Source organism: Tachyglossus aculeatus, chromosome X2, assembly GCF_015852505.1.
Source record: "Tachyglossus aculeatus isolate mTacAcu1 chromosome X2, mTacAcu1.pri, whole genome shotgun sequence".
Classification (NCBI taxonomy): domain Eukaryota; kingdom Metazoa; phylum Chordata; class Mammalia; order Monotremata; family Tachyglossidae; genus Tachyglossus; species Tachyglossus aculeatus.
Genome location: NC_052100.1, coordinates 3,351,766 through 3,365,294, shown reverse-complemented (window position 1 = coordinate 3,365,294; position 13,529 = coordinate 3,351,766). Strand labels below are relative to the sequence as shown.

Sequence of the window (13,529 nt, the reverse complement as noted above, 5' to 3'; positions counted from 1 at the left end):
TGACTCCAAAGCCCGTACTCTTTTCACTGAGCCACGCCGCTTCTCTAATACAGTGCTCTGCACACAGTAAGCGCCCAATAAATGCGATTGAATGAATAAATGGACACAGTCCATGTTCCACCTGGGGCTCAGTCTTAAATCCCCATTTTGCAGGTGAGATACCGGAGGCAGAGAAGGAGTTTACGTGACTCGCCCAAGGTCACACGGCAGTCAGGTGGCAGAGCCGGGATTAGAATTTATGCCTTCTGACTCCCGAGCCTGTGTTCTTTCTGCTAGGCAACGCTGCTCCCTGCCTTTTTTTGGGCAGAGAGCGTGTCTACCAACTCTGTGGTATCGTACTTCCCCAAGCACCTATAGTACAGTGCTCTGCACATAGTTGGCACTGAGTAAATACCAAAGATTGATCCCTTAGACGAATCCGGGCTAGCGGACCCTCACTCAGACTTCCCTCACTGAAGAGGGAAGCCACTGAGCCGTCTCCTTAGCCCCGGTGGTCTCCTGGAGCGTCTCTGCTCCCCCCATCCCCAGCTGGGGGAGGAATCACCAGTGCCCAATCAATCAATCGTATTTATTGAGCGCTTACTGTGTGCAGAGGCGCTTGGGAAGTACAAGTTGGCAACATATAGAGACAGTCCCTACCCAACAGTAGGCCCAGCCTATGGTCAGTGCTCTCAGGCCAGTAGAACCGGAGGGCAGTGGTCCTCCGGCCACCGCAAGACCCCAGGGGAGGCCGCCTGCCTCCCACTGGGCATCCCAAGCTCCAGCTCTGGAGACTGTTAATAATAATTTATGATAGCATTATTTCTTAGCGCTTATTAAGTGCCAGGCACTGATATGAGTGCTGGAGTAGATACAAGGTAATCGGGTTGGACACAGTGCCTGTCCCACACAGGGCTCACAGTCTCAATCCCCATTTTACTGGTGAGGTAATCGAGGCACGAAGACTTGCCCAAGGCCACACAGCAGACAATCAATCAATCAATCAATCAATCGTATTTATTGAGCGCTTACTATGTGCAGAGCACTGTACTAAGCGCTTGGGAAGTACAAATTGGCATCACATAGAGACAGTCCCTACCCAACAGTGGGCTCACAGACAAGTGGTGGAGTCAGGATTAGAACCCAGGTCCTTCAGGATAGTTTTCCTGCTTCCCACCCCCTGGGCATAGGGTGGAGCCAGGGTGCCCTAGGGGGCAAGGCTTCTGACCCGCAAACTTCCTGTCTTTTACCCTCTCCGAACCAGCGAGGAAAGAAAACGCTCCCTGCCCGGTAGGGTTTGGAAAAGAACCGTTACCTGCAGCACGCTTTGATCTGACTTTTCCATTCCCTGGGGAAACATCACTTCGTTCTCTCCACGACCTCCCCACCCCCAAAAAAAAATAATCTTCAAGAACACGGGAATCATTTTCTCAACCTCAAAGAGCACCTAAGATTATTTGGAAACACCTTACGCCCGGGCAGCGCCGATCCATTATTTCCGCCCTTTAATTGTTAATTGCCCACCTCAGAGGCTTCTGCTAAATGACCAAAGCGGGCACCAAACATGAGCGTGGCGTCATGGTTTCTAGTTGGCCCATCTGTCCAGCAAGCAGAAAGCGGAACTCTTTTGGCAACGGGGGTCGAAGGCTGACGTTCGATTCGAGCAAACATAGTCTTCTGGGTTTCTTCAGTATTCGAGGCGTTGGCGTGTGTTGTGTGGAGTCTGATCTACCCTCTTTCATCTCGGGGGTGGGGAGGTCTTCCATAAGCACGGGTTTGCTGCAAGAGGGGTCGCCCGGGTGGTTTCCAGGGCTCGGCGATGGTGAGTGCCATTTTAAAACTCGGTCCCAGGCGGCTTTCGCTTTCCTGACGCCTAAACCGGCCTAGATCAAACTGTAAAAGCTCATTCCATGGACCCCGCCCCACAGGCTGGCCCTCCGGCCACCCGTGAGGAGTTGCTCAGCTCTTTTCAAGGTCCGCCCAACTCCAGGAGCCTCTGACCGAAGAGGAGAGGGCAGCCGACTCTGGGAGCTGCCCCGCGCCTCGCCTGCAGCCTGGGCGGTCTCCTTAAATGCGAACCCGAGTCCAAAAAGCCCGTCGTGGCTACCGTTGCGTTGAGTCATGGGCCTGGAACTTTTAAGCACCCAACAGCCGAGATTAGGCGGCATTGGTGAAGAGAAAGTGGGTGAGACCGGGCCCCGGGTTAATTTTATAGACGACAAAGTCAATTTTCTCTCTCTTTTTCTCTCCATCTCTCCCTCTTTCTCTCCCCCCCCCTTGTCTCTCTCCTCTCTCCCCTCCCCTGTGTCTCTTTGTCTCTCCCCCCCCACACCCTTTCCTTTCTGAAGGAGCTGAATGACCTGGCCCGGGACCCTCCAGCACAATGTTCGGCAGGTCCCGTCGGAGATGACAGTAAGTACCCCCCGCCGCCCCCTCCCCCGAGCACCCCGGCCACGGACTCTGCGGGAGTCAGAAGACCCAAATTCGACTCCCGGCCCCCGCACTTGCCTGCTGGGTGACCTCGGGCAAATCACTTCACTTCTCCAGCCGGACCTCAGTTTCCTCATTTATAAAATGAGGGTTTTAGACCTGTCCTCCCTCTATCCCGTAGACTGTGAGCCCCCACGTTGGCCAGGGACTCTGTCCGACCTGATGATCTTGTGTCTACCCCAGTGCTTAACACAGTAAGCACTGAGCCAAGGCCACCATTGTCACCGTTGCCGTTAACCGTTTTGGGACCTAGCAGGGTCCGTTTCGGACCTTGGCTTTCTGCGCACAGACTGTCGGTGAGGTCAGAGGGGAGGGTGACGTCCTGGGCTCCTCACAACGCTTGAGGGGTGAGTTCAAATGCAGACTCAAAGCTCCCAGCTCCCACAAACCTCACGTTGCCCAGGGCTCCGCAAAGGTGGTTCTAATGGAGTAGAATGGCTCAGAAGGAGGGCGATCCTGAACGGGGTCAGGACTAGGGGAGGCTGCCCCAAGAAATGAAACCTAAAAGACTTGGGGACCCCCAAATCTGCTCCTCAGAACCAGGCCAGACTAGATCATCATCATCAATCGTATTTATTGAGCACTTACTGTGTGCAGAGCACTGTACTAAGTGCTTGGGAAGTACAAGTTGGCAACATATAGAGACAGTCCCTACCCAACATCCCTGCCTCTGAGGAACATGAGCACTAGTGGGGCGAGACCAGACGTCAGTCAAGTCGATGGTACTTATTGAAGCCTCACTGTGTGCAGAACGCTGTTCTAAGCGCTTGGAAAGAGTACACTGTGGTGGACTCGGTAGACATTTTCCCTGCCTTCAAGGAGCTTACAGTCTGCTGCGTACGGAGCACTGTATCGCACTCGGGAGAGAGCAAGACGATAGAATTGATAGGCACAATCCCCGCGCTCAGGGAGCTTGCTTAAATTTTAAGCGAGATTAAGATTCAGAACACACAATTAAGGAACACAGATATTTTTAAAAAGCCCCTCCTACGGCTGCAGCCCCTTTAAGCTTGCTGATAAACTAGGTTATGTTCAGTCATTGTCAGTCAGTGGTATTTATTGAGCGCTTACTATGTGCAGAGCACTGTATTAAGTGCTTGAGCAGATCCAATACAGTATAGCTAGCAGGCATGTTCCCTGCCTGCATTTGAGATCACAGTCCAGAGGAAGAGGCAGGCATTAATATAAATAATTTGTGATTGATAGTTTAAGGATTGGTACCCGATTTAAAGTATGCTGTTAAAAGCACCTAGTGGGCCCCAAATTCCTGGCGTGCCTGACAGTGGCTACCAAAGTCCCGTAAAAGCTAGGGTGCAGAGAGGGGAGTCTGTTGACAACAATAACAACTGTGATATTTAAGCGCCAACCATGTGCTCGGCACTGTACTAAGCAGTAGTGGGCCCCAAATTCCTGACGTGCCTGACAGTGGCTACCAAAGTCCCTTAAAAGATAGGGTGCTTAGAGGGAAGTCTGTGGACAACAATAGCAACTGTGATATTTAAGCGCCAACCATGTGCTCGGCACTGTACTAAGCACTGGGGTTGATACAAGATCACCGGGTTAGACACAGTCCCTGTACCACACGGGGGCTAGGTGGGTGGACAGGTATTCCCATTTTACAGATGAGGACCTGAGGCCGGGCCAACTCCCAGGCTGGGCCCTTATCCCCAAGGCCGTGCTGCAGGTTGCTTGGTCGATATGAGTACCAAAAAGTTGGAATAGTGAATATTTACCAGGAAGCCACTGGAAACAGCATGGCTTAGTGAATAGAGCACGGGCCCAGATGCCAGAAGGACCTGGGTTCTAATCCCGGCTCTACCACTTGTCTGCTGTGTGACTTTGGGCAAGTCGCTTCGCTATTTTGTGCCTCAGTTACCTCATCTGTAAAATGGGGATTAAAACTCAGAGCCCCGTGTGTCCCACCTGATTAACTTGCATCCACCCCAGACTTTAGTACGGTGCCATATGAAAGCGCCCAACAAATGCCGTCATTATGATGATTTCCTGAAACTCGGTCGGCTCTCGGTTAGAGCGCCTGTTTCAGGAACTGTAGTAAGCACTGGAATTCATTCATATTGAGCGCTTCCTGTGTGCAGAGCACTGTACTAAGCGCTTGGGAAGTCGAAGTTGGCAACATATAGAGGCGGTCCCTACCCAACAGTGGGCTCACAGTCTGGAATGAGCATGGTATGTCCCGGAGGGAGTGCTGTTAGTGGCCTTTTAGGAATAAACTGACCTTCACCACGCTTGCCCCTTCCGACCCGGCCCCGGCGGGGACCCCACGTGTCACGGAGGCTCAACGGTCGTGAGGTTTCAGAGGCCCCCAAGCCTCGGGGAATAGTTGCCCCTTCCTCCCAGCCCGCCGCGGGCCATAGACCTCTCCACCCCCACGTTGGCAAGTGGCGTCCGATGTCCGAAACCGGATCGCTCACGGGCCGGCTTGGGGCCAAGGTCCCAAGCCCCCACCCATAACCTCAAGCCTCCAGGCCGGGAAGCCACTCTGGACCGATGTGGGCGGACAGAGAAGGGCATTCGGGGCATCTTCACTTGGCCATCACCTGACGGAGCCCGGTGGTCTTTCCAGCCACGGTGCTGCGTCCTGGACCACAGGCGAGCTGGTGGACACACGGCCTACGAGTCTTCTGACCCACGCCCACGAAAGATCTGGGTCTGTTGGGTAGGGACCGTTTCTATATGTTGCCAACCTGGACTTCCCAAGCGCTTAGTACAGTGCTCTGCACACAGTAAGCGCTCAATAAATACGATTGATTGATTGATTGAGAGATGGTTCTATCCAGGTCCAGGATGGAGCGCATATCCCGAGTGGCTCCCTTAGCCCTCACCTTCTCCACGGACCACCAGGCCTCACTCTCTCAATAATGGTATTTGTTGAACACTTGCTCTGTGTGGAGCACTTTTCTCAGCATCTGGGGGAGTCCAAATCAATCAATCAATCGTATTTATTGAGCGCTTACTGTGTGGTATTTGTTGACCACTTGCTCTGTGCGGAGCACTGTTCTCAGCAGCTGGGGGAGTCCAAATCAATCAGTCAATCAATCGTATTTATTGAGCGCTTACTGTGTGGTATTTATTGAACACTTGCTCTGTGCAGAGCACTGTTCTCAGCAGCTGGGGGAGTCCAAATCAATCAATCAATCAATCGTATTTATTGAGCGCTTACTGTGTGGTATTTGTTGAACACTTGCTCTGTGCGGAGCACTGTTCTCAGCATCTGGGGGAGTCCAAATCAATCAATCATTCGTATTTATTGAGCGCTTACTGTGTTCAGAGCACTGTACTAAGCGCTTGGGAAGTACAAGTTGGCAACATAGGAGAGAGGAAGAAAGATGGACAGAGAAGGAAAAGTTCACCATCCATGTAACCCGGGCAAAGGATGGGCACTTTTGCCAGTCATTATTTTTCATCAATCAATCCCAGCCCCCTAGGAGCTTCCGGCCTCGTTGGGGAGACCAGCATAAGCTCTGGACTGTAAGCTCGTTGTGGGCAGGTGTCTGTTCATTGTTGTATCATACTCTCCCAAGCGCTTAGTACAGTGCCCCGCACGCAGTAAGCACTCAATAAGTGCGATTGAATGAATGAATTAAAACTACAGACGGGAAGTAATTTGGGGAGTGGTCCCCTCACCCTCCAGAAGCAGCGTGGCTCAGTGGAAAGAGCCCAGGCTTTGGAGTCAGAGGTCATGGGTTCAAATCCCGGCTCCGCCAACTGTCAGCTGTGTGACTTTGGGCAAGTGTCTGTGCCTCAGTTTCCTTCATCTGCAAAATGGGGATTAAAACTGTGAGCTCCCCGTGGGACAACCTGATCACCATGTAGCCTCCCCAGTGCTTAGAACAGTGCTGTGCACACAGTAAGCGCTTAACAAATACCATCATAATTATTATTTGAAACCTGAGTCCTGCCCCACCTATTCCGTCTCGCAAAGGGGTGGCACCGGGCGGCAAGAGGAGCAATACGCAGGGGGAGTCCATCTTCTCTCGGGGTCCCTCTCTGTTGCCCGTATTTCCGCTAAAGTAGCCCCGTGCCTGTCCAATCCCATTACTAACGAAGAAGAACACACCGGCACGACATGGGGCGTCTGCAGCCGCAGAGTCAGGTCAAAGGCCTGTGGAATTGGCGGGTCTTCCAACTTTCCCATCCCGAGGGAATCGCCCACGGCTCCTGCCTGAGCGCCTCCGCCGCCTGCCGCTCCGTAGTCACGGGGCTGCCCTGTAGCGGGCTAAAAATAACTTGGCGTGGCAACCAAGACTCAGTTGCCACCCTCCTTTTTCTTTTTTCTTTTTAAAAAAATGGTATTTGTTAAACGCTTGCCGCCGGCCAGGCACCCTACTAAGCACCGGGATAGATACAAGCTAATCGGGCCGCGTCCCACATGGGGCTCACAGTCTAAGTCCCCGTTTTACAACCGAGGCCCAGAGAAGGGAGGTGATTTGCCCAAGGTTACACAGCGGACAAGAGGCAGAGCCGGGATTAGAACCCAGGGCCTTCCGACTCCCTTGGCCTGGGCGCTCTCCACTAGGCCACATGGCTAAGGCGTTACCAGCACGATCGGGTTGCTGGCTAGGAAAGAAGAAACCCCACCCGGAAACATTCTCAATCAATCAATCAGTCGTATTTATTGAGCGCTTACTGTGTGCAGAGCACTGTACTAAGCGCTTGGGAAGTACAAGTTGGCAACATATAGAGGCAGTTCCTACCCAACAGTGGGCTCACAGTCTCAAAGGGGGGAGACAGAGAACAAAACCAAACATACTAACAAAATAAAATAAATAGAATAGATATGTACAAGTAAAATAAATAAATAGAGTAATAAATATGTACATATATACAGGTGCTGTGGGGAAGGGAAGGAGGTAGGATTGGGGGATGGAGTTTAGGTTGTTTCCCCCCCCCTTCACCATAATAATAATGGCATTTATTAAGTGCTTACTATGTGCAAAGCACTGTTCAAAGCGCTGGGGAGGTCACAAGGTGATCAGGTTGTCCCATGGGGAGCTCACAGTCCCCATTTTACAGATGAGGTAACTGAGGCCCAGAGAAGTTGTGACGTGCCCCAAAGTCACACAGCTGACAAGTGGTGGAGCCGGGATTTGAACCCATGACCTCTGACTCCAAAGCCCGGGCTCTTTCCACTGAGCCACGCTGCTTCTCTGTGCCCATGAGGGTGGCCGGTCTATTTTCCAAGTTGGAGAAATCCCAAGGATCCGGGCAAGCCTGCCGTGTACCCCCGTGCTGGAAACAGTGTGGCCCAACGGATAAGAGCACGGCCTGGGAGTCAGGAGGACCTGGATTCTAATCCCGGCTCCGGCACCCGTCTGCTGTGTGTGGGTGACCTTGGCCAAGTCATTTCACCTCTCTGGGCCTCAGTTCCGTCATCTGCAAAATGGGGATTTAAGACTGTGAGCCCGTACGGGACAAACCTGAAAACGGACCAGCCAGGGTTGGTCACCGGACGCGTTCATTTGATAATGTTGCTATTCCTCTTCGGCTTAGTCCAAATATAGATGTGGCAGCGGAGAGAGACCTCGTCGGTAGTATTTTTAAGCCTGGGCGGGTCCAGTTTCCAAGCGCCAAAATGATCGTAGATTCCTCGGTCTTCCAGGATTTCCCTCCCTTAATCCAGAGGAATTGGATTTTGGGCCCTGGGTGAGAGGGCTGAGGAAACTCACACCTTTGCGATAGCGCGTCCTCAACCCGTTTCCTCCCTGTTGATCAATCGGTGGCATTCGTTGAGCAGCCCCTACTGTGTGCAGAGCACTGTGTTAAACACCCCGGGGAGGTGGAAGGCCATTAGACTGTGAGCCCACTGTTGGGTAGGGACTGTCTCTAGATGTTGCCAATTTGTACTTCCCAAGCGCTTAGTACAGTGCTCTGCACATAGTAAGCGCTCAATAAATACGATTGATGATGATTAAAGGAGCACCTGCTCTGGGGAGGGACAAACTGCCCGGGGAGGGTGGGGGGGGGGGGGCTTCCCTCCCGAAACACACGTCTCCCTGGCTTTTTTTCGGGCCAGTCCAACATGGAGCGCACATCCTAAGTAGGAGAGTGAACCAGGATTGAATCCCCATTTTGCAGATAAGGGAACTGAGGCACAGAGAAGCAAAGGGACTTACCCAAGGTCACTCAGCCAGGAGGGTGGCGGAGCCGGAATTAGAAGCCGCGTCCTCTGCCTCCCACTTTCCACTAGCCCACGCTGCTTCTCTTAGTGACTGGTGTTTCTCTCTCTCTCTCGCTCTCTCTCTTTTTCCCTTTCTCTCTCTTGTCTTTCAGTGTTCCATTGGCAAGCCACAATAATGGGGCCAGTAAGTATCCCGACCCCTCTCTCGCCACTGTAAATCCCTCGCGAGAGTCCAGCCTGGTTTCTAATCGTGCTCTCTCCTTTGTCCCGCCCCCCCCCTCCTCAGAACGACAGCCCCTATCAGGGAGGAGTATTTTTCTTGACAATTCATTTCCCGACAGATTACCCCTTCAAACCACCCAAGGTGAGTAAGTAGCCCAAACTGCCCCTTCCCCGGCCCCCCCACCCCTCCGACCTCGGGGCCCCGCCGATCTCAAAGGCGGGGGCCCTCCTCTCTCTCTCCGCAGGTTGCATTTACGACAAGAATCTACCATCCAAACATCAACAGTAATGGCAGCATTTGCCTCGATATCCTCCGGTCACAGTGGTCCCCGGCACTAACTATTTCAAAAGGTACCGAGGGCGAGGGGGGGCTATAGTAATTATAATTATAATAATCATAAATAATATAAATATATTATAAATATTTTATATGAATATATAAATATCATAAATAATATAAATATTATTATATTATGGATATAATATAATTATAGTAATAGTAATTGTGGTATCTGTTAAGCGCTTACAGTGGCCTGTAAGCTCGCTTTGGGCAGGGAATGTGTCTGCTGCTGTACTCTCCCAAGTGTTTAGTACAGTGTTCTCCGCACGGTGAGCACTCAGTAAATACGATCGGATGAAAGAGTGAATGAATGCGAAGCAGCGTGGCTCAGTGGAAAGAGGTCATGGGTTCAAATCCCGGCTCCGCCACTTGTGACTTGCCCAAAGTCCAACAGCCGACTTCACTTCTCTGGGCCTCAGTTCCCTCATCTGGAAAATGGGGATTAAGACCGTGAGCCCCCCGTGGGGCAACCTGATCACCTTGTCACCTCCCCAGGGCTTAGAACAGCGCTTTGCACACAGTAAGCGCTTAATAAACGCTGTCATTATTATTATGTGTCAGAGGGGTGGATACAAGCTAATCAGGTTGGACACGATCCCTTCCCCTCCGGGGCTCCTGATGTACATCCCCGTTTTACAGACAAGGTAACTGAGGCCGAGAGAAGTGAAGTGACTCTCCCAAGGTCACCCAGCAGCAGGCAAGGGGCAAGGCCGGAGTTAGACCCCGGGTCCTTCAGACTCCTAGGCCCAGTCAGTCTCTGTCCTGTTCTTCCTGTGTCCGATTTACCAAGCGGGTAGTTGGCGAGCGTCTAGTGGGTGCCAAGTACTGCGCTGAGCGCCCGGGAGTCTACCAGACTCGTTCCCCCACCCTCAAGGAGCTAATAGTCAGTCCTCTTGTCCTCCACTGTCAGGACACCCCTAGGAAGTAGCTGGGTCTCTGGTCCCGTCACCCGGGGTGGGTTATCCGGGCGAAGGTCGTGACTAGGCCCAGCAGACCCCACGACCGGACCCCCCCGGACGTCCACACTCGGCTTCCCGTTGATATGATATCATCATATCTGTTAAGCGTTTACTATGTGCCAGGCACTGTACTAAGCGCTAGGATGGATACAGAGTTGGACACAGTCCCTGTCCAACACGGGGCGTACAGTCTCAATCCCTATTTTATAGATAACAGGCCCAGGTAAGTGAAGCAACTTGCGCAAGGTCACACAGCAGACAAGTGGGGGAGCTAGGATTAGAACCCATGACCTTCAGACTCCCCAACTAACTCACTTCCCAATCCACCCCCCTACTCCCCTGACCAACTGATGGGCAACGGTGACCCTGAGGAGCGAGCTGGACTTGAACCTCTGGACTGTAAGTCCGGTGTGGGCAGGGATTGTCTCTTTTTACTGCCGACTAGTGCTTCCCAAGCGCTTAGTACCGTACTCTGAACACAGTAAGCGCTCAGTAAATCGATTGAATGAGTGAATCTCGGGCATCCTCTCTGCCATCTCAGCCACCGACCACTTGAACGCCATGAGATGCTTCTCTTCTAGACTGTGAGCCCGCTGTTGGGTAGGGACCGTCTCTATATGTTGCCAACTTGGTACTTCCCAAGCGCTTAGTACAGTGCTCTGCACACAGTAAGTGCTCAATAAATACGATTGAATGAATGAATGAATGTGCCGTCCTCCGTGTCATACATTGAAACCTCCCCAAAGCCGCCTTTCGGGCCTTACTCCATTTCTCCCCTAGGGAAGGCGTTTTTTTTTTTCCACCAAGGGAAGATGGCTCTCGGCCCGTCTGTAATGGTATTTAATAATAATAATAATGGCATTTATTAAGCGCTTACTATGTGCAAAGCACTGTTCTAAGCGTATTTAAGTGCTTACTGTGTGCCGAGCACTGTACTAAGCTCCGGGGTAGATTCAGGACAAACTGTCCCTGTCCCACATGGGGCTCACAGTCTGAGTAGGAGGGAGGACAGGAATCGAATCCCCATTTTACAGATGAGGAAAGTGTGGCACTGAAAAGCGGAATGACTTGGCCAGGGGCAGCCAGCAGTCAGGGGGCGGGGCCGGGATTAGAACCCAGGGCCTCTGACTCCCAGGCGTGAGCTCTTTCGGCTAGGCCATTCTGGTCCCCAGCAAGGTGGTGTGTCTGGAAAAAAACGGCCCTAAAATGGAGAATGCTCGGGAATCAATCAATCAATCGTATTTATTGAGCGCTTACTGTGTGCAGAGCACTGTACTAAGCGCTTGGGAAGTCCAAGTTGGCAACATTGGGAATAGGTGCAGCCAGCCCTCGGGCTCCTCTGGGCCGCTTCCCACCCCCAACCCTGGGGGCAATAATAATAATAATAATAATGGCATTTATTAAGCGCTTACTATGTGCAAAGCACTGTACTAAGCGCTGGGGAGGTTACAAGGTGATCAGTTTGTCCCACAGGGGGCTCACAGTTTTAATCCCCATTTTCCAGATGAGGGAACTGAGGCACAGAGAAGTGAAGTGACTTGCCCAAAGTCACACAGCCAAGTGGTGGAGCCGGGTTTCGAACCCATGACCTCCGAGTCCAAAGCCCGGGCTCTTTCCACTGAGCCACGCTGCAACAAGCCCAAACCCCAGCTGGTGGAGGACCGGATAGCAGAGCGGTTCCGGCGGGAGCCCGGAGCCAGACAGTTAACGGGTCTTTCCTTCCAGGTTCAGGGTCTGGGGGCTTCATTCGGGACCCTAATCCTGTCGTGGGCGGGGAATGTGTCCGTTTATTGTTGTATCATACTCTCCCAAGCGCTTAGTACAGTGCTGTGCACACGGTAAGCGCTCAATAAATAAGATCGAATGAACAAATGAAGGTAAAGGGGCGCGCGCACACCCGGATTGGTCCACGTTGGCAGCGTGGGGAACGTCTCCACCCAAGTTCACCGCCATTTGTGCCGGGGGTCGGGAATAGTTGATAATAATAATAATAATAATGGTGGCATTTGTTAAGCGCTTACTGTGTGCAAAGCACTGTTCTATATGCTGCCAGCTTGTCCTTCCCAAGCGCTTAGTACAGTGCTCTGCACACAGTAAGAGCTCAATAAATGCGATTGAATGAATGAATGAATGTTCCAATCAGTCAATTGTATTTATTGAGCGCTTACTGTGTGCAGAGCACTGGACTAAGCGCTTGGGAAGTCCAAGTTGGCAACATATAGAGACAGTCCCTACCCAACAGTGGGCTCACAGTCTGAAAGGGGGAGACAGAGAACAAAACCAAACATACTAACAAAATAAAATAAATAGAATAGATATGTACAGGTAAAATAAATAGAGTAATAAATATGTACAAACATACATCATCATCAATTGTATTTATTGACCGCTTACTATGTGCAGAGCACTGTACTAAGCGCTTGGGAGGTACAAATTGGCAACATAAGATATATATATACATATAAATAACATATATACACATATATACAGGTGCTGTGGGGAAGGGAAAGAGGTAAGATGGGGGGAATGGAGAGGGGGACGAGGGGGAGAGGAAGGCCTCCTGGAGGAGGTGAGCTCTCAGTAGGGCCTTGAAGGGAGGAAGAGGGCTAGCTTGGCGGATGGGCAGAGGGAGGGCATTCCAGGCCCGGGGAGGTTACACGGTGATCAGGTTGTCCCACGGGGCGCTCCCAGTCTTCATCCCCATTTTCCAGATGAGGTCCCTGAGGCCCAGAGAAGTGAAGTGACTCGCCCAGAGCCACGCAGCTGACAAGTGGCGGAGCTGAGATTTGAACCCGTGACCTCTGACTCCAAAGCCCGGGCCCTCTCCACTGAGCCACGCCGCTTCTCTATCTGATCTGAGCCACCCGCTCCAGGAGCCAGTGTGAGACCCCCTTCCAGGGGGTCCGCTTCTAGCGGAGCCCCTTCCAGGCCTCCATTCAACTCCCCTCCGGCACCAACGGCCCGACCTGAGCGGGACGGGGAGTGAGGCCAGCCCGGAAGCGGAGGCTTTTGTTCCTTGGGGACCGCGGGGACAAGAACAGCATCGTCGTCCGCGAGCTGCCCGCTACACTTCCTCCGGGCCTTGGGGTTCATCTTGGAGGTGGTCCCTTCTGGCCGCAGGGCAGGAGACCATGAGAAGCAGCGTGGCTTAGTGGAAAGAGCCCGGGCTTGGGAGTTAGGGGTCAGGGTGTGTGACTTTAAACAAGCCACTTCGCTTCTCTGTTCCTCAGTTCCCTCATCTGTAAAATGGGGATTGAGACTGTGAGCCCCACGGGGGACAGGGACTCTGTCCAACCCGATTACTTTGCAGTGCCTTAACAAATACCACCTCGCTTGGACAAACCCTTTCTGGGGGAATGCCCCACGCCGGGTTCTTTGAAGGCTTCAGAGCGCTCCCGGT

The 13,529-nt window shown here is 52.3% G+C and overlaps 1 protein-coding gene across 1 annotated transcript in view; it reads left to right on the top strand.

Annotated features, from left to right (window-relative positions):
* Positions 1–13,529, top strand: part of UBE2D2 (ubiquitin conjugating enzyme E2 D2) — a 36,145-nt gene that overhangs the window by 20,642 nt on the left and 1,974 nt on the right. The window contains exons 2-5 of the mRNA XM_038771185.1: positions 2,328–2,391; positions 8,761–8,792; positions 8,895–8,972; positions 9,076–9,181. Coding sequence (XP_038627113.1) covers positions 2,328–2,391; positions 8,761–8,792; positions 8,895–8,972; positions 9,076–9,181 — 280 coding nt within the window. The remainder of the gene's footprint in view (positions 1–2,327; positions 2,392–8,760; positions 8,793–8,894; positions 8,973–9,075; positions 9,182–13,529) is intronic.